Source organism: Barbus barbus (assembly GCF_936440315.1).
Source record: "Barbus barbus genome assembly, chromosome: 45".
Classification (NCBI taxonomy): Eukaryota; Metazoa; Chordata; class Actinopteri; order Cypriniformes; family Cyprinidae; genus Barbus; species Barbus barbus.
The window spans coordinates 680,796-701,721 of NC_136723.1; the positions used below are offsets into that span (position 1 = coordinate 680,796).

At 42.7% G+C, this 20,926-nt stretch overlaps 1 protein-coding gene across 1 annotated transcript; it reads left to right on the top strand.

Annotated features, from left to right (window-relative positions):
* Positions 1–290: 290 nt before the first annotated feature.
* Positions 291–19,185, top strand: LOC306864401 (myosin heavy chain, fast skeletal muscle-like; the record flags this gene model as incomplete). Its single annotated transcript, XM_079408411.1, has 39 exons — positions 291–491; positions 624–767; positions 837–993; positions 4,600–4,627; positions 4,729–4,840; positions 4,930–5,022; positions 5,124–5,187; positions 5,287–5,385; positions 5,469–5,572; positions 5,756–5,894; positions 5,975–6,093; positions 6,182–6,331; positions 6,419–6,589; positions 6,661–6,967; positions 7,203–7,270; positions 7,351–7,438; positions 7,518–7,635; positions 7,743–7,866; positions 8,358–8,494; positions 8,583–8,838; positions 8,924–9,166; positions 9,578–9,754; positions 9,858–10,003; positions 10,089–10,179; positions 10,282–10,671; positions 10,749–10,875; positions 10,975–11,093; positions 11,182–11,378; positions 11,470–11,653; positions 11,737–11,902; positions 12,001–12,125; positions 12,335–12,643; positions 12,750–12,953; positions 13,047–13,172; positions 13,315–13,485; positions 14,160–14,264; positions 14,354–14,449; positions 14,566–14,750; positions 18,990–19,185. The coding sequence occupies 39 exons, from the start codon at positions 291–293 to the stop codon at positions 19,183–19,185; spliced, it is 6,036 nt and encodes a 2,011-aa protein (XP_079264537.1).
* Positions 19,186–20,926: the final 1,741 nt, after the last annotated feature.

Here is a 20,926-nt window from a genome sequence, read left to right on the forward strand (position 1 = left end):
GAGTTTATCTATCTATCTATCTATCTATCTATATGTGTGTGTTTGTGTGTGAGACTAGTCATTTACTTTTTTTTTCAGAATCCTGAACTTGACTGCTGCCATTTAGATCTGAGCATAATACAAGGTAAATAACTTGCAACAGATGGTGACAATTTGATCTGTTTGGAGGTTTCACTGATTGGAACATATTAGGAGAATTAGAGTTGAAAGTTAGACAACGACAATCAAAAAGTGAATCTAAGTATATCAGCATGGTGATGTTAGTTCTGCTCCACAGTTGAAGTACAATCATGGGAGATGGTGAAATGGAGTGTTTCGGCCCGGCGGCCATTTACCTCCGGAAGCCAGAAAGAGAGAGAATCGAGGCTCAGACCACCCCCTTTGACGCCAAAACGGCGTTCTTCGTGACAGATGCAGCTGAGATGTACCTGAAAAGTACTCTTGTTAGCAGAGAGGGTGGCAAAGCTACTGTCAAAACTCACTGTGGGAAAGTAAGTATGATAGATTAAACAAACAAACAAAAAACTATTTCATATGTTACTGTGCTTGAGTTCAGGGGTTAAAGTTGTTCACTTAAATAGTGTAGAAATGTGCACAAAAAGTCTAAACAATGTTCATTACAGACTGTCACAGTAAAAGAAGATGAAATCTTCCCAATGAATCCTCCCAAGTTTGACAAAATGGAGGACATGGCCATGATGACCCACCTCAATGAGCCTTCTGTGTTGTTTAACCTCAAAGAGCGTTACGCAGCATGGATGATCTACGTAAGTAAATCATAATTTCGTCCTGGAATAGGGCAGCAACCTTGTAAAACTGGATGATCTCCATTTCAGACCTACTCTGGCTTGTTCTGCGCCACTGTCAATCCATACAAGTGGCTCCCAGTGTACGACGCAATTGTTGTGGCTGGATACAGAGGCAAGAAGAGGATTGAAGCCCCACCGCACATCTTCTCCATCTCTGACAACGCCTACCAGTTCATGCTCACTGGTAAGGGATTCCAGCAGTCTCAACAAATAACAGTTAAAAAGACAATAAAAAAAAAAAATACACTTTATAATAACAAGTGTGAAGTATTAGTGTATAATTCATTGTGTTACGGGGCTGACGAAACGTGAGACGTGCGGATCCATATGCAAAGCTTTATTAAACAACATGGTCAAGACAGGCAGGGTCAGAGATCGGCAAACAGGTATGGTGGAGGCAAGACAGAGCAATCCGTGGAGCAAGCGTGGGTCGACGATCAGCGAACAGTATCCAAAGGGGCAAGGCAGAGAGATAGTCCAGAAACGAGAGCAATAGTCCAAACGGGGAGCGAACAGAGTCCAAACGGTAAGGCAAAGGGGTAAATCCAGGAAACAAAGGCAGGTATCAAAAACACAGGTAAACAGGCTAGGCAAGACTACGACTAGGGCTCCGTAGAGTAGCTATCGCTATGAGAGTGATAAGTGCTAAACAATACTCGGCCCTGAGCAAGAGCAAGTCCCAGACTTAAATAGTGAGTGAGTGATTGTGAAATGATAATCAGGTGTGTGTGATGTGTGAATGGTGACAGCTGTGATCTGTGCAATGGATTGTGGGAACTGTAGTCCAGTGTGCTGTGTAGTGTAAGAGTCAATGTGGTGAGTGAGTGGCATCTGGTGGCGAGTAAACTGAAGAGCATGGCCAGGATTCGTGACATAGCCCCCCCCCCCCCCCCCCAAGGAGCGGCTTCCAGACGCTCCTATATAGTCCAGGAGGGCGGTGGAGCGGAGGCGGAACAGGGGTAGGGACGGAGGGCCAGGTCCGTGAGGAAGTGGGAAGACCGGGGACTGAGACAGAACCGGCAGAGCAGGACACCCCGGCGGAACCAGAGACCAGGACAGAGCAAGAGCCCACCAGGGCGGAGCAGACGGAGCAGGAACCCACCAGGGCGGAGCAGATGACCACCAGACCCAAGCAGAAGACCACCACGGCGGAGCAGACGACCACTAGACCCGAGCAGAAGACCACCACAGGGGGGCAGACGACCACCAGACCCGAGCAGAAGACCACCACGGCGGGGCAGACGACCACCAGACCCGAGCAGAAGACCACCACGGCGGGGCAGACAACCACCAGACCCGAGCAGAAGACCACCACAGCAGGGCAGAGGACCACCAGTCCTGAGCAGAAAACCCTCGCCAGGAAGCAGACTGGGCAGGAAACCATGGCAGAGTCTGAGATCTGGGGGAAACAGAGACAGACAACACAGGGAGAGCAGAGACAGACAATACAGGGAGAGCATTCATGATCACAGAGGGCGTGGCAGGGCAGGACGAGGATTCATAGACGGCGTTTTTAGCCGTGACAGGACAGGGCGAGAGCTCACAGACGGCCTCTTTAGCCGTGACAGGACAGGGCGAGAGCTCACAGACGGCCTCTTTAGCCGTGACAGGACAGGGCGTGAGCTCACAGATGGCCTCTTTAGCCGTGACAGGACAGGGCGTGAGCTCACAGACGGCCTCTTTAGCCGTGACAGGACAGGGCGTGAGCTCACAGACGGCCTCTTTAGCCGTGACAGGACAGGGCGTGAGCTCAGGAACGGCCTCCGTGGCCGTGACAAGGCAGACCGTGAGTTCAGGAACAGCCTCCGTGGCCGTAACAGGGCAGACAGTGAGTTCAGGAACAGCCTCCATGGCCATGACGGGGCAGACAGTGAGTTCAAGAACGGCCTCCGTGGCCGTGACAGGGCAGACCGTGAGTTCAGGAACGGCCTCCGTGGCCGTGACGGGGCAGACCATGAGGTCAGGAACGGCCTCCGTGGCCGTGACAAGGCAGACCGTGAGTTCATGAGTGGGCGCCCCCACCTCGGGAGGTTCTGCAGCGGAAGCTGCCACCTCTGGTGGTTCTGCAGTGGACGCCGCCTCCTCTGGAGGTTCTGGGGCAGACTCGTGGACTGAAGAGGCCTCAGGAGCAGACTCGTGGACAGGATAGGCCTCAGGAGCACAGTGTGCAGCCCACACACTCAAAATGGCGACCGCCATAATGGGAAGCACTGAGGTCAGGGGAACAGTCTCTGTAACAGCCAGGGTTGAGGTCCTGGGAATGCCAGCTACTCGCACCGACATCAGTGGTGGGTCCATCATACTGGATATTAGAACTCGAAGGACTGACCTTGAATCTGTGGTAACAGCCTCTGGCAGTTCGGCGGAGGCGTGAGCAGACTCTGGCTTGACAGCGGAGACGTGAGCAGACTCTGGCTTGACAGCGGAGACTTGAAGGGGTGTTGTTGTTGCCGCCATTTTGCGAGTGAGTGCGGTGTTGGGTTCCTCCGCGACACCCACAGTGAACGGCGACCCCACACACAGCAAGGCATAATCCATGAATTGCGCGAGTGACGAACGCGGACCCTCTTTAAAAAGTTTTACTCTGAGAGGTTGGTTAAGGCCATCACCAAACAGATCAGTTAAAAAACAGTCCGGCAGATCAGAGTCATTGGCTAAATTTAAAAACTCCTCTATACACTCCTCCAGCGATCGGGTACCCTGCTTGAAACGCAGCAAACGAAAAGCTGTGTCCATACCATCCTCCTGATCCTCTGAAAAGCTGCTGGATCCTCTTGTGGCCGAGTATTCTGTTACGGGGCTGACGAGACGTGAGACGTGCGGATCCATATGCAAAGCTTTATTAAACAACATGGTCAAGACAGGCAGGGTCAGAGATCGGCAAACAGGTATGGTGGAGGCAAGACAGAGCAATCCATGGAGCAAGCGTGGGTCGACGATCAGCGAACAGTATCCAAAGGGGCAAGGCAGAGAGATAGTCCAGAAACGAGAGCAATAGTCCAAACGGGGAGCGAACAGAGTCCAAACGGCAAGGCAAAGGGGTAAATCCAGGAAACAAAGGCAGGTATCAAAAACACAGGTAAACAGGCTAGGCAAGACTACGACTAGGGCTCCGTAGAGTAGCTATCGCTATGAGAGTGATAAGTGCTAAACAATACTCGGCCCTGAGCAAGAGCAAGTCCCAGACTTAAATAGTGAGTGAGTGATTGTGAAATGATAATCAGGTGTGTGTGATGTGTGAATGGTGACAGCTGTGATCTGTGCAATGGATTGTGGGAACTGTAGTCCAGTGTGCTGTGTAGTGTAAGAGTCAATGTGGTGAGTGAGTGACATCTGGTGGCGAGTAAACGGAAGAGCATGGCCAGGATTCGTGACACATTGTCTATAAATGGCTGTTTTGACAGAGTTCATAGATAATCTAAATCCAAATAGTATGCATAAATGAAAGAGGACTGATGTTTTTTTTATCCTTACTTAACAACTACTTAATAAACGATACCTAAATGAGGTTTTTAAGATGAGGAAAATGAGTGGTACAGTTCAAATTAATGTTTAATTAGTAAGTGCTTCATGACAACCATTATTTTGCATTATTGTATAAAAAGTTACCTTCTTCTATATGCACTTATATGAATAAATAAATGAAATGTTAAGTTCAGGATATAGCCTATTAATCTAATACCAATGCAAGACAAATAACAAAAACTTCACAAACAGTTTGTAGCTTCAAGTTAATATAGAGTGCTACCTATTTTAGAAATCCTGTTAACATTTTACAATTTAATTTCAGATCGTGAGAATCAGTCTGTCCTGATTACGTGAGTAAATATTCTGCTGACACAACCTGAAGCTTTTGGATTATAATTGTAAATCAAATAAAAGATGTATGACTAAATTATGATCTCATATAAATCTCCAGTGGAGAATCTGGTGCAGGAAAGACTGTGAACACAAAACGTGTCATTCAGTATTTTGCAACTGTTGCGATGTCTGGTCCAAAGAAGGCAGAGCCTGTCCCTGGAAAAATGCAGGTTAGTGAACACCTATTCTAGACAATGTTATTAATGACAGTGTTTGTAACTCACCTCATGACTACCCACTGTCCTACAATTACATCTAGGGATCACTGGAGGACCAGATCATTGCAGCCAACCCTCTGCTGGAGGCTTATGGTAACGCCAAGACTATAAGGAATGATAACTCCTCTCGTTTTGTAAGTTGCTCCTATGAATCATCATTAATTGCATGATAAATTTTCAATCACAATTTCAAAGCAGGCAAACAGTTGAGCTTTTATCAATGATTTCAATCTAGGGTAAATTCATCAGGATTCACTTTGGGACCACTGGTAAACTGGCCAAAGCAGATATTGAAACTTGTGAGTCAACACTGTTTTAAGCCAAACATTTTATTTGGAGGCTAAGATGTGGGTTGATCAATTGAACATATTTTTCCCTCTCTTTTTTTTCTTGGAAAGATCTGCTAGAAAAGTCAAGGGTAACATTCCAGCTATCTGCTGAGAGGAGTTACCACATCTTCTACCAGCTCATGACTGGACACAAGCCAGAGCTGCTCGGTGAGAAATCTACAGGATTGTGTTTTTCAGTTATTTCCATGTTTGAGAGCACTGTTAACATACTGCACATCAATTCTTTACAGAGGCCCTGCTCATCACCACCAACCCTTATGACTATCCAATGATCAGCCAGGGTGAAATCACTGTCAAGAGTATCAATGACGTGGAGGAGTTCATTGCCACAGATGTATGTGGACAACAGCAATATTATTTTTAGTAATAGTATTTTTTAGATTCTATGCAATATATCTGAGCAAAAAAACATCAGAAAAACACCAGCTGGAACAGAATACTGCATGACACAGTGTAAAATACCCTTCTTTTTTGACTCTAATAAATAATGTGACTTATTTGGTCTGTGTAAAAACAGACGGCCATTGACATTCTGGGCTTCAGTGCTGATGAGAAAATCAGCATCTACAAGCTGACAGGTGCTGTGATGCATCATGGGAGCATGAAGTTCAAACAGAAGCAGAGAGAGGAGCAGGCCGAACCTGACGGAAATGAGGGTGATACAATTTTAGCACATATTAACATATAAAAATTAACTTAATTAGCAACAATAATGCATAAAACTCTGTTTCCTTAGCTGCTGATAAAATCGCCTACCTCATGGGCCTCAACTCCGCTGACATGCTGAAAGCTCTGTGTTACCCCAGAGTGAAGGTCGGGAATGAGATGGTGACCAAAGGCCAGACAGTACCACAGGTGATGACGTTATCAGCACATTTAACTTATGGATACAGTGAGAAACGTCTCAGACATAGTCATCATCATAGACCTTTGCATTTCTCAGGTGAACAATGCAGTCTCGGCACTCTGCAAGTCTGTCTATGAGAAAATGTTCTTGTGGATGGTCGTCCGTATCAATGAGATGTTGAACACAACGCAGCCTAGACAGTTCTACATCGGTGTGCTGGACATCGCTGGATTTGAGATCTTTGATGTGAGTATCAGTCATTAATGTCTCTGAAAGAATCAAGACATAAAAGATAACAGTCAGTTGCAATAATTGCTTTTGTTGAATTATCAGTACAACAGCTTGGAGCAGCTTTGCATCAACTTCACAAATGAGAAACTGCAACAGTTCTTCAACCATCACATGTTTGTTCTGGAGCAAGATGAGTACAAGAAAGAAGGCATTGAATGGGAGTTCATAGACTTTGGTATGGACTTGGCTGCCTGCATTGAGCTCATTGAGAAGGTAAGAGGATATTCAGTAAATTAAACTATTCACATTGTGCCTGTACTTGAGTGTGAATATTTCTTCAACAGCCAATGGGCATCTTCTCCATCCTTGAAGAGGAGTGCATGTTCCCAAAGGCTACAGACACAAGTTTCAAAAACAAGCTGCATGATCAGCATCTGGGAAAATGTGCAGCTTTCCAGAAGCCCAAGCCTGCCAAAGGTAAGACAGAGGCCCACTTCTCTCTGGTGCACTACGCCGGCACTGTGGACTACAACATTACTGGCTGGTTGGACAAGAACAAGGATCCACTGAATGACTCGGTTGTGCAACTTTACCAAAAGTCATCACTCAAAGTGCTGGCCCTCCTGTATGCCAGTGTTCCAGGTGCAGAAGGTACAAACATCTGCATTTTCTCAGTTCCTTTGTTTTAATTATGTACAAGAAAAAAAAGGAATAAGATCATCAAGACGCAACAAACTATGTAATCACAGATTTTGAAGTTTCAAAATATGAAGTATATCTATACAAGATAACAATTAGATTCAACAAGATGTAAATAGAGATTTATTGAAGGGGTTAATGGAAAGCAACACACACACAAAAAACTTCTGTCATTGATATAAAACAGAGGGAGGTGGAAAGAAAGGAGGCAAGAAGAAGGGTGGTTCCTTCCAGACGGTGTCTGCACTTTTTAGGGTAAACAGATTCTCTCTCTTAATGAAGTTTGTGAAATTTTTCAACATTACAGATTAGATTAATTACAAACATTTCCACAGGAGAATTTGGGTAAACTGATGTCTAACCTGAGGAGCACTCACCCTCACTTTGTGCGCTGCTTGATTCCTAATGAATCCAAGACTCCAGGTAATCTTGATGCTTGAAGACTCAAATGCATCACAGTTTTGAAAAAATATCTGGGACCTTAAGAACATTTGCAATTCAGGTCTGATGGAGAACTACCTGGTTATCCACCAGCTCAGGTGTAATGGTGTCCTGGAGGGTATCAGAATCTGCAGGAAGGGATTCCCCAGCAGAATCCACTACGGTGACTTCAAGCAGAGGTAAAGACATCTTTTTGCAACTTCTTACTTAGAGATGATGTATCACCTAATCTTCACTTCCTTACATGATAACACAAGAATATGACTCTTCCCTAAATGTCCTCTAGATACAAAGTATTAAACGCTAGTGTCATCCCTGAGGGACAGTTCATTGACAACAAAAAGGCTTCAGAGAAACTCTTGGGCTCTATTGATGTTGACCACACCCAATACAAATTTGGACACACCAAGGTGAGCTACTCAGCAAATACACCATGTGGACAAAACTAATTAAACTCTTTTCTTCTCGTTTTTGACTCTGCTACAACACAATGGCATTGTAGAGAATTCAGTGCTTCCAAAGGTACTGAAACAGTCTGAGGAAGGAAGGCCTGAAGCATTTGAATAGGGGTTCAAGTCTAAGCTTTGTGCCAGTCAAGTTATTCCACACTACACCAGTTATTACCCAAAATAATTGTATATGGACCCCACTTTGTGTACTGGACACTGTCATGCCTCTCCAAACTGTTACATCAAAAAACAAAGGACAGAATTCTCTCAAATGTCATTCTATAGTATAGTGTAGAACATATTAGATTTTTTTTTCCCACTGGAATTACTGGAACAGCCAAAATCAATTATTATCAGGGCCATATAGTGTATCCCAGGCCACATCTATGCTGAAAAGCACTTATTGGCTTATTCAACACTACACCAATAATATATTACAAATGTTGTTGTAGGTGTTCTTCAAAGCTGGTCTGTTGGGTACTCTTGAGGAGATGAGAGATGAGAAACTAGCAAATCTGGTTACTATGACTCAGGCTTTGTGCCGTGGATATGTCATGAGGAAGGAGTTTGTCAAAATGATGGAGAGGAGGTAAAATGAACTTACAATAATGTTTGGAACACAACTGTCTAGTACCACAGAGTGATAAAGACTGATTTACTGTTTACAATTTACACAGGGAGTCCATTTATACAATCCAATACAACATCCGCTCATTCATGAATGTGAAACATTGGCCATGGATGAAGGTGTACTTCAAGATCAAGCCTCTTCTGAAGAGTGCAGAGACTGAGAAAGAAATGGCAGCCATGAAGGAGAATTATGAGAAAATGAAAGAAGATTTAACAAAGGCATTAGCTAAAAAGAAGGAGCTTGAGGAGAAAATGGTGTCACTTATTCAGGAGAAAAACGATCTTCTGCTGCAAGTAACGTCTGTGAGTATTTCAGCTCTTATTTATCCCAATATGGATCCTACAGCTATAAACATAAGTCATTAACTATGTCCATGTCAATGAACAGGATTCTGAAAACCTCTCTGATGCTGAGGAGAGATGTGAAGGGCTCATCAAAAGCAAGATCCAGCTCGAGGGCAAACTCAAAGAGACAAACGAGAGACTGGAGGATGAGGAGGAAATCAATGCTGAACTGACTGCCAAAAAGAGGAAACTGGAGGATGAATGCTCCGAGCTGAAGAAAGACATCGATGACCTGGAGCTTACCTTGGCCAAAGTGGAGAAGGAGAAACATGCAACAGAAAATAAAGTCAGTATTATATATATATATATATATGTGTGTGTGTGTGTGTGTATACAGTATATATATGAAGAGTTCAGATGCAAAAGCCTCTTAAGTGCCATCTGAAATTTTCATCTAAAATGAGCATTTTTTCAGGCTCCTATGTTTAGGTTCAGTATTTTACTCTAATGGCAATGTATAGGTTATTTTATATGCAATTAAAGTGAAATAACCGAACATAAATATAGGAGCCTAATAAAAATGCTAATTTTAGAAGAATATTTCAGATGGCACTCTTCATATATTCATATATACACAATCTATATATATATATATATATATATATATATATATATATATATATATATATATATATATATATATAGATTGTGATTCAGGCTGTTGATAATGAAACCAGTAATCAATGTTTTCATTTAGGTGAAAAACCTGACGGAGGAGATGGCCTCTCAGGATGAGAGCATTGCTAAGCTGACCAAAGAGAAGAAAGCCCTCCAAGAGGCACACCAACAGACTCTTGATGACCTTCAGGCAGAGGAAGACAAAGTCAACACTCTGACTAAAGCTAAAACAAAGCTTGAGCAACAAGTGGACGATGTAAGATGTTTGGCACAAGAATAAGACCATGAATCAATGGGAATCAATGAGAAATTAATATTGTTGGTAATTAATATTTGAATGCTCTGATTTGTCACAATAGCTTGAGGGCTCACTGGAACAAGAGAAGAAGCTCCGTATGGACCTTGAGAGAGCCAAGAGGAAGCTTGAGGGTGATCTGAAACTGGCCCAGGAGTCCATAATGGACCTGGAGAATGACAAACAGCAATCAGATGAGAAGATCAAAAAGTGAGTGGGCATGAGATTTTGAACTTTACACAATTACACAAAATAAGTATTTGGCACATTTTACAAAACAGTAATTTAAAAACAGGAAGGACTTTGAGATAAGTCAGCTTCTCAGTAAGATTGAGGATGAACAGACTTTGGGAGCACAGCTTCAGAAGAAGATCAAAGAACTTCAGGTAACACTAACCCTAGTCTATCTGATGTGAAATGGTGAAGTAGATGCATAGCTGGAAAAATCCACATTACAAATATCAATAACTTTTTTTTTTTCCAATTAGGCCCGTATCGAGGAGCTGGAAGAGGAAATTGAGGCAGAGCGAGCTGCTCGTGCTAAAGTGGAGAAGCAGAGAGCTGATCTCTCCAGGGAACTTGAAGAGATCAGCGAGAGGCTTGAGGAAGCTGGTGGTGCCACTGCTGCCCAGATTGAGATGAACAAGAAGCGTGAAGCCGAATTCCAGAAGTTGCGCCGTGATTTGGAAGAGTCTACCTTGCAGCATGAATCTACAGCTGCAGCTCTCCGAAAGAAGCAGGCAGACAGTGTGGCTGAGCTCGGAGAACAGATCGACAACCTCCAGCGAGTCAAGCAGAAGCTGGAGAAGGAGAAGAGTGAATATAAGATGGAGATTGATGACTTGACAAGCAACATGGAGGCTGTGGCTAAGGCAAAGGTAATGTCACTAGATGATCATTAATAAGTACAAAATCATCTTTACAAACATATTCATTAAATCTCTAATGTCTTTAGGGTAATTTAGAGAAGATGTGCCGCACACTTGAAGACCAGCTGAGTGAAATAAAGACCAAAAGTGATGAAAATTGTCGCCAGTTGAACGACATGAATGCACAACGAGCAAGACTTCAGACTGAAAATGGTAAGAGAGTAAGCTAGACGTGTAAAAAACCTCAAAACAAAATTGAGTTAAAGATTCTGTTATTATATTTCATGCTAATATCTGTAACCTCTTACTAAGGTGAATTTAGCCGTCAACTAGAAGAGAAAGAAGCACTTGTTTCACAGTTAACTAGAGGAAAACAGGCTTATACTCAGCAAATTGAGGATCTCAAAAGACATATTGAGGAAGAAGTCAAGGTAGAGTTGCACATATTATTTTGTTTTGATAATAATAATAATGCTTTTTTGAAGAGTGTTTAAAATCCCAAAATGTACTGCCTTATAGGCCAAGAATGCTCTGGCCCATGCAGTTCAGTCTGCCCGCCATGACTGTGATTTGCTAAGAGAGCAGTATGAGGAGGAGCAGGAGGCCAAAGCTGAACTCCAACGTGGAATGTCTAAGGCCAACAGTGAGGTGGCCCAGTGGAGAGCCAAATATGAGACTGATGCCATCCAACGCACTGAAGAGCTTGAGGAAGCCAAGTAAATACAGCAACAAAAAAAGTCTTCAGTACCCTACATTTATTATCACAAATATTAGTAAGAATTCATGATTTCATACCACTTTCTTCAGGAAAAAGTTGGCACAGCGTCTGCAGGATGCTGAAGAATCCATTGAGGCAGTAAACTCCAAGTGTGCCTCACTGGAAAAGACCAAACAGAGACTGCAGGGTGAAGTAGAGGACCTCATGATTGATGGGGAGAGGGCAAATGCATTGGCTGCCAACCTTGACAAGAAGCAGAGAAACTTTGATAAGGTAAGAAAGATGTGGTTACTCTTCGAATCTAAACCTTGAACCATGGACTTGACTAATTAACAATGACTACATTTCTTTTTCAGGTCCTAGCAGAGTGGAAGCAGAAGTATGAGGAAAGCCAGGCTGAACTAGAAGGTGCTCAGAAAGAAGCTCGTACTCTCAGCACTGAGCTTTTCAAAATGAAGAACTCTTATGAAGAAGCTCTTGACCATCTCGAGACCCTGAAGAGGGAGAACAAGAATCTGCAACGTAAATGGCACATTTATTTTTACAGCAAGGATTTAAAAAAACAGAGATGCATTAAAAAAACTGAAAATGATGTACTATTGATTTTTAAATACTTTTAGAGGAGATTTCTGACCTCACTGAGCAGCTTGGAGAGACTGGAAAGAGCATTCATGAATTAGAGAAAGCCAAGAAGACAGTGGAGTCTGAGAAATCAGAGATCCAGACTGCACTTGAAGAAGCCGAGGTGCCATTCCTTTTTTGATACAATACTAGCATCACACCAGTGCTTTGAATAATATTAAAACATTGTACTATATATGTAGTGGTTCAAAATCTTAAATGAACGTAATTATTTCCTTCTTAAACAATCACAAATGTAGTGCCATAACTCTGGAGGCATATAGTACATTTTGACAAGTTTAAAAAGTCAATTATTTCCTTTTTTCCTTGCAGGGCACCCTGGAGCATGAAGAGTCCAAGATTCTTCGTGTGCAGCTGGAGCTGAACCAGGTGAAGAGTGAGATTGACAGGAAGCTGGCTGAGAAGGACGAGGAGATGGAACAGATCAAGAGGAACAGCCAAAGAGTGATCGATTCAATGCAGAGCACTCTGGACTCTGAGGTCAGGAGCAGAAATGATGCCCTGAGAGTCAAAAAGAAGATGGAGGGAGATCTGAATGAGATGGAGGTCCAGCTGAGTCATGCCAACCGCCAGGCTGCTGAGGCTCAGAAACAGCTCAGGAACGTCCAAGGCCAACTCAAGGTATCTCTCTGTAGAATGAGGAGCTTAAATGTTTAATAATATGAATATGATACATGAATTAACTGAAGCATGACATGCAACTAACAAAGAAAGAACATTGCCACAGGATGCCCAACTGCACCTTGATGAAGCTGTCAGAGGACAGGAGGACATGAAGGAGCAGGTGGCCATGGTGGAGCGCAGGAATAGCCTAATGCAAGCAGAGATTGAGGAGCTGAGAGCTGCACTGGAGCAAACAGAGAGAGGCCGCAAAGTGGCGGAGCAGGAGCTGGTGGATGCCAGCGAGCGTGTGGGACTGCTGCACTCACAAGTACAGAAAATGATTAAATACTAAGAGCAAATTCAGGTTACATGATAAAGTTTTAGTTAAATATGCACTAAACTACCTGCTTAAATCCTGCAGAATACGAGTCTTATTAACACCAAGAAGAAGCTTGAGGCTGATCTGGTCCAGGTTCAAGGTGAGGTGGATGATGCAGTCCAGGAAGCCAGAAATGCAGAGGACAAGGCCAAGAAGGCCATCACTGATGTGGGTGTTTGCATTCTGTTGCTCCATTCTAATTTAAACAGTTATTTGACTTTGTTTAGCTGCATGTGGTAAGAAAGAGATCATTCATGGAAGCTAATTCTATCTATATTGGTTCGCTTATTTTCATTGGCTTATATTTCAGGCTGCCATGATGGCTGAAGAGCTAAAGAAGGAGCAGGACACCAGTGCTCACCTGGAGAGGATGAAGAAGAACCTGGAGGTGACTGTCAAAGACCTGCAGCACCGTCTGGATGAGGCTGAGAGTCTGGCCATGAAGGGCGGAAAGAAACAGCTCCAGAAACTGGAGTCCAGGGTAAATTACAGGCTAATTATGGTGTGCTCACACTAGGAACGGTTGCCTTGTTCCGAGCTAGAGTGCGATAATACCCTCGCGTGCACTTAACGTTCTGCGTTGGAGCAGGCTTTTGTCATTACGATTCAACTTTTGTTTTGAAGAAAACAGGAAGAAAAGCGCTTTCGCTAATAGACTGTCTAATATATTTATCACTTATGCAGTGTAGTGATTTTAATTTAACTGTGCTGCACGTATCAGAAAATGATTATGGAGTCAGATGACATTGATGGAGGAAATCGCAGCTATTCTCGCAAAGTAGAAATACTGTTTATCAATAAGGTGAAAACCAGACCCGTTATAAACCTATATTCCTCAATACTCAAATTAACTGAAAATTGCTACTTTCCAAGTAGTAATAGATGTTTTTGTAGAAATTATGACAGTAGAGCACACATAAATAATAGCTGTTCTGTGCTCTGGTGCTGTTAGCGATCACACTACATGTGTACCACACCAGAGTCCAAATGAATCATGCTCTGGCTCACCTCTTCAAGCGGGCCAGGACATGGTTCAAAAGAACCAGACTTTGGGTGTGCTCGAGCATGGTTCAGATTGCCTAGTGTGAGTACACCTTTAGATGAACTGGCCATGGTAGAGATTTCACAGGTGACAACAATAACTCTCTACTGAAGGTGCGTGAGTTGGAGGCTGAAGTTGAAGCTGAACAGAGACGTGGTGCAGACGCTGTGAAAGGAGTGCGCAAATATGAAAGGAGAGTGAAGGAGCTCACCTACCAGGTAAAACTACACACGAATTAGACATTTAACACAGTTCATGATAATATGCATAGTTTAACCAAGACCATGAACAATTTTTACACCCAAAGACTGAGGAAGACAAGAAGAACGTGACCCGACTGCAGGATCTGGTAGACAAGCTGCAGCTGAAAGTGAAGGCCTACAAACGCCAAGCTGAAGAAGCTGTAAGTCTAATTTCAAATGGCTTGAGTGTGAAGTTTTGACATTTTCTATTCAATACACTCAGTGCCATGAGTGCAATGCTCTGAAAGGGGTTGGATATCTTGTGTAATCCTAACAGGAGGAGCAGGCCAACACTCACCTGTCCAGGTACAGGAAGGTGCAGCATGAGCTGGAGGAGTCTCATGAGCGTGCTGACATCGCTGAGTCCCAGGTCAACAAGCTCAGAGCCAAGAGCCGTGAAGCTGGGAAGGTAACAAAAGATGATAATTATGTAGACAAAAGTGACTATTTTATTCAGAAAATGTATGAAACATTTTCAATAAAATCTATTTTTTTTTGTATTTTCAAGACTAAAGATGAAGAATGAAGACATGAAAATACAACTACAAGCAAACATATGACTCACTTGTGCTAAGTTTTTCTGTGTCCATTAAATGGCAAAGCTTGACTTTGTTCTCCATTATTTTTTCCACTTTCAAACTTTATCACATATTCAATAACTGTTTTAAAAGACAATTCATGAGGCATGACGTGGTAAAGAACACAAATGCAGTGTACTGAAACTGCAATAGTAACAAAGAACCCCCCAAAAAATCAGAAAAAAAAGAAAACCAGAAACAGCCTGAACTTCATAACAACCCTAGTGAAAAATAAATATACTTAATTGTATTTAAAATATATTTATTTCATGATAAGTATACTAAAAATAGTCTATACTAACTGAAAATACATTCTAAATATAGTTATTTCTTATCTAAAAAGTCAATTATTTCTATAATATGCACTACAAATTCATTTGTAAAATACTATTCTTTTTTCAAATCCATTTGGGGAAGGATGAAATATATATATTAATATTTAAGAAAGTACACTGACTAGGTTTTTAATTCCATCTACAACATGTTTGTAACTTGTTAAAAGTGATTTTCACACATACCCATATAAACTAACTGGACGAAACCTTTGAAAGAGGATGCCACTTCATAACCCCAATGACATGTCCATGCTCACTCTGCCCAACTTGTGTCGATAAGGTATGAATGAAGCAACCCATCTTATGATCCTGCAGCTGTATGAAGGCCATATAATGTGTCTGTGGGGATTGTTTGTATTGTACATTGTCACCTAAGACTGTGGAACAAGAGACAATATCACATTCTGTGTATTGATATTTGTTTGTTCCTTCACCCCTTCAAGTCAAGTCAAGTCAAGTCACCTTTATTTATATAGCGCTTTTTACAATATATATTGTGTCAAAGCAACTGCACAATATCAAAAAATGAAAATAGTGTGTTAATAATGTAAAATTAAACGATTAAAAAAAAAAAAAAAGATTTTCAGTTAAAGGCATTTCATTATTGAATTCAGTGATGTCATCATCCAGCTCAGTTCAGTTTAAATAGTGTCTTTCCAATCAGGTCAACGATATCGATGGAAATGAAGTGTCCCCAACTAAGCAAGCGGCAAGGAACCAAAACTCCATCGGTGACAGAATGGAGAACAAAACCTTAGGAGAAGCCAGGCTCAGTCGGGGGGGCCAGTTCTCCTCTGGCCAAACGAACCAGCAGTTCAATTTCAACTGCAGCAAAGTCAAATTCTAAGGGCTCAACTGGTTCCAGTGGTCTTTCCCGATGGCTGTCTAAGTGGCGGGGTCCTCACTGGGGATCTGTCTCTGGCGCTCATCCAGGTGTCCGGCCTCTGCCGACGATCAGGGCCACATACATCATCTCCCGGCACCGATTAAAAGTGTCTTAAGCATTTTAATAATGTGATTTTAACATCGGCCTAAATATAATCTACAGTATGTTCAGTGAAGGGGCTTGATAATTCAGTCTCTCCTCACCTTATACTTTCATGAGCTCTGAAATTCACCAACAATGGGTTTTGCTCTACTTTTGCTATACCTGAACTTCACACTATTGGGAATCTGTGTTGCGGATTTAGAAACTCATTGCAGCTAAAGACACAAGTCTCACCATGTATTCCAAATCTGAGAATGATAAAATTATTTTAAGATGATGCTGTATAATGTTTTAAAATGAGACTTTCTTTTTGGGCAAATCAAAGAAACTGTGAGGTATGAATTGAAACAGCCAGTATGTTTCTGCTAACAGGTGCTGTAAGGGCAGAGTTTCCAAACACAACTTTTGCCTACAGCACAAATGTAACAATGGGGGATTTGCAATAAAACTATTTAATTTGTTAAATATTGAAGTAATACATTAGTCATTTATTTTAGCTGAATCCTCTGTTTACCTTTTATGATAAAGTATGGTGCGTGACCCATACTTGGAATTCGTGCTCTGCATTTAACCCATCTAAACTGCACACACACAGCAGTGAACACACACACACCATGAACACACACCCGGAGCAGTGGGCAGCATTTATGCTGCGGCGCCCGGGGAGCAGTTGTGGGTTCGGTGTCTTGCTCAAGGGCACCTCAGTCGTGGTATTGAGGGTGGAGAGAGCGCTGGACATTCACTCCCCCCACCTACAATCCCTGCCAGCCCGAGACTCGAACCCGCAGCCTTTGGATTACAAGTCCAACTCTCTAACCATTAGGCCACAACACTGTATTTGAGTTCTACTTGTTGAGTATAAAAATAGTATAGATAAAAATAAATGTTTTGAGTTGCAAATAATTATAATAATAATTCATAATGATGCAGTACTTTGTGAAAAATTTGAAGTGTGGTTAAATTATTGAAAAGGTAAAGTTCATAACTATACAATTTTGCATTGTTTCAAAGCAGCTTTACATACTGTACATATGTGACCCTGGACTAAAAAAAAAAAAACAGTCATAAGTAGCATGGGTATATTTGTAGCAATAGCCAAAAATATATTGTATGGGTCAAAATTATAGATTTTTCTTTTATGCCAAAAATCATTAGGATATTAAGTAAAGATCATGTTCCATGAGGATATTTTGTAAATTTCCTAATGTAAATTTATATAAACTTATTTTTTATTAGTAATATGCATTGCTAAGGACTTCATTTGGACAACTTTAAAGGGAATTTTCTCAATATTTAGATTTATTTTTTTGACATTAATTGACATTGACATTAATACCGGATGCGAGACTAAAGAAAGACCCCTCTGGAGGCCCCTCTGGACAGACACGGGGGGGAGGCCACCAGGACGGATCAGGAGACTCCAGAACCATGGCAGGGCAGGGAGCTCAGGAGGCCATGGAAGGCAATCTTCGTGGCCATGGCCTCATCCTTCGCCCCGGCCTCTACGACCAGATCCTATTAGCCCCACCCCCCAAAAAAAATTACTTGGGGAGACATTGGGGCTAAACTCAGTAACAGGAGCCCTCCGCAGGCAAACTCAGGAACAGGAGCCCTCCGTGGGCTAAACTCAGGAACAGAAGCCCTTGCAGGGCTAGGCTCGGAATCTAAGGCCCTCTCTAGGTCGGACATGAGACCAACAACCCTCCTTGGGCTGAATGTGGTGACAGGGGCCTTTTAAGGGGTGAACTCCGGAACCGCTTCCATCGAGGTAACACGAGAACCCCAACAGACAAGACATGACAGACCGACAAGACTGATCAAAAATGTTCCTGTGGACAATACTTCAGGGGACATGACCTGACTCTGGGCTGGAGCCTGCACTGGAGTCTGCACGTCCTCCTGAAGCGTTTGGTCAACTACAATGTCCAGCAAAACGTCCGAGTAGTCAAAATCCGTTAAAAGATTTTGTGGTGTGTTCTGCCGAATGTTCAGCAGGTCATCCCTGGTAAAACTGATGGTATTTGAGTAACAAAAAACAGGAAAAACAAACAAAAACAGTACAAACACTGAAGAGTAAAGCACAGTAGCAGCCATCTGCGGCGCCATCTCGAACTAGTAAGGTTCGAGATGGCCTTATAGGTATAGTTATAGGTAATTAGCAAGATCTTAAAATGTATACGATGTTTAATAGGGAGCCAGTGCAGTGTTAACAGAACCGGGCTAATGTGGTCATACTTCCTGGTTCTAGTAAGAACTCTAGCTGCTGCATTTTGAACCAGCTGGAGTTTGTTTATTAAGCCACCCAAAAAAGCATTACAATAATCTAGCCTCAAGGTCATGAAAGCATGAATTAATGTTTCTGCATTTGACATAGGTCGTAATTTAGATATATTTTTAAGATGGAAAAATTCAGTTTTACAAATGCTAGAAACATGTTTTTCGAAGGAAAGATTACTATCAAAAAGTATGCCTAGGTTCCTAACTGATGATGAAGAATTTACAGAGCAGCCATCAAGTATTAGACAGTGATCTAGGTTATTACATGCAACAGTTTTTGGTCCAATAATTAACACCTCTGTTTTTACAGAATTTAGCAGTAAGAAATTGCTAGTCATCCAGTTTTTGATATCAAGGGTTAGACCGTCGTGAGACAGGTTAGTTTTACCCTACTGATGTTGCAGTCGTTGCAATAGTAATCCTACTCACCGGAGGTTCAGACATTTGGTGCAGGTGCTTGGCTGAGGAGCCACTGGTGCGAAGCTACCATCTGCGGGATTATGACTGAATGCCTCTAAATCAGAATCCCGCCTAGACGTGACGATACCGAAGCACCGCGGGACCTCGATTGGCCTGGGATAGCCGGGGCGGCCGGTGCGGAGAGGCGGCCGGTGCGGAGAGCCATCCGTTACTGGACCGGGGAGCGGATGAACAAGCGCCGCCCCTCTCTTGAGACGCACCTAAAGTTTGTGAAGAACCCGGTGCTAAATAACTCGTAGAAGAAATATAGAGGTATCATCAGCATAACAGTGAAAGCTATGTAAGGTCCTCACATTTGGCCCAAAGAAGGTATCCAATGGTGGCTGAAGGTTTCCTGCGTGTTTCGTCTTTTCAATGCGCAAAGTTCTTTAATTTAAGTTAAACTCTAACCTGACTCCATTTTATTATGACCTCGTATTTAGGTTGAAATACAAATTGGTTGTTTGTCTATTTCTAATTGGTATTCTTCTTATATTTGATTATTCTAGTTAACTCTTGACTTTATATTTACTCGTTCATTTGGGTGCTCATGTCGCTAACAAGGAAACAATGTAATCTACTAGAGTCAATAATTACAGATTAAAACAGAATAATGTCAAATGCAACAATTTATTATCAGTCAGGTAAATACTGTATGTGTTATGAAAATTGCATATCTAATTCAGAGAGATAAAATCATATCAAAAAAATCAAATCAAATCAAATCACTTTTATTGTCACATCACCACAGCACATGTGCCTTCGTGAGTGAAATTCTTGAGAGCGTGTTCCAGACAGTGCAGAAACAATTTACATATAGACATTACCATACATACATACAGACTTATACAGATGACAATGTGTAATATAAACATACATATACTCAGTACACACAGTGTACTATTAGACAGACATACAGTTACCGATACACATTATACACAGTATGTAGTACACATTCTACGTTATATACACACAGTAATATGCGAAGATGCAGCAGATTATATATAAACCGGATGTGCAAATGTCATGGATGTGCATTGGATGGTATCCAGTGCTGGCAAAAAGATTGTTGTATTTGTGCAGTAGTGTACTGGTAGTCCAGTTTGAACTGTATGGAATTAAAGTGCAGTGCGTGGTATATTGTAAAGTGGGAGTATGCTGTAGGGTGTATTAGTTTTGACTGTTCATTAGCCTGATAGCCTGAGGAAAAAAGCTATCCCTCAGTCGGCTAGTGCGGGATCGGATGCTGCGGAGACGTCTTCCTGAGGGCAGCAGAGAGAGCAGTCTGTGGGACGGGTGGCTGGAGTCACTGATGATCCTCCGGGCTTTCTTTATACACCGCCTGGTGTAGATGTCCTGGAGGGAGGGAAGCTCACCTCCAACAATGTGACGGGCAGTTCGCACGACCCTTTGCAGAGTTTTGCGGTTGCCAGCAGTGCTGTTTCCAAACCAGGCGGTGATGCAGCCTGTCAGGATGCTCTCCACAGTGCAGGTGTAGAATGATCTGAGGATGCTGGGGCTCATTCCAAACTTCCTCAGCCGTCTCAGGAAGAAGAGGCGTTGGTGTGTCTTCTTCAGCACTGCATCTGTGTGAGCGGACCATGTGAGATCCTCAGTGATGTGAACACCGAGGAATTTGAAGCTGTTTACTCGCTCCACAGGTGTCATGTCGATGGTGATGGGTGTGTGTTCTCTGCTCTGTCTCCTGAAATCCACCACCAGCTCCTTGGTCTTATCGATGTTGAGTGAGAGGTGGTTCTCTTGACACCATTTAGTCAGGGTTCTCACCTCCTCTCTGTAGGCCGTCTCATCGTTGTCAGTGATCAGGCCTATCACTGTTGTGTCGTCAGCAAATTTGACGATGACGTTGGAGCTGTGTGTTGCTGTACAGTCATGTGTGTACAGGGAGTACAGGAGTGGGCTGAGGATGCAGCCCTGAGGAGCACCAGTTTTGAGGGTCAGCGGGGATGAAGTGTTGTTGCCCATTCTGACCACCTGACA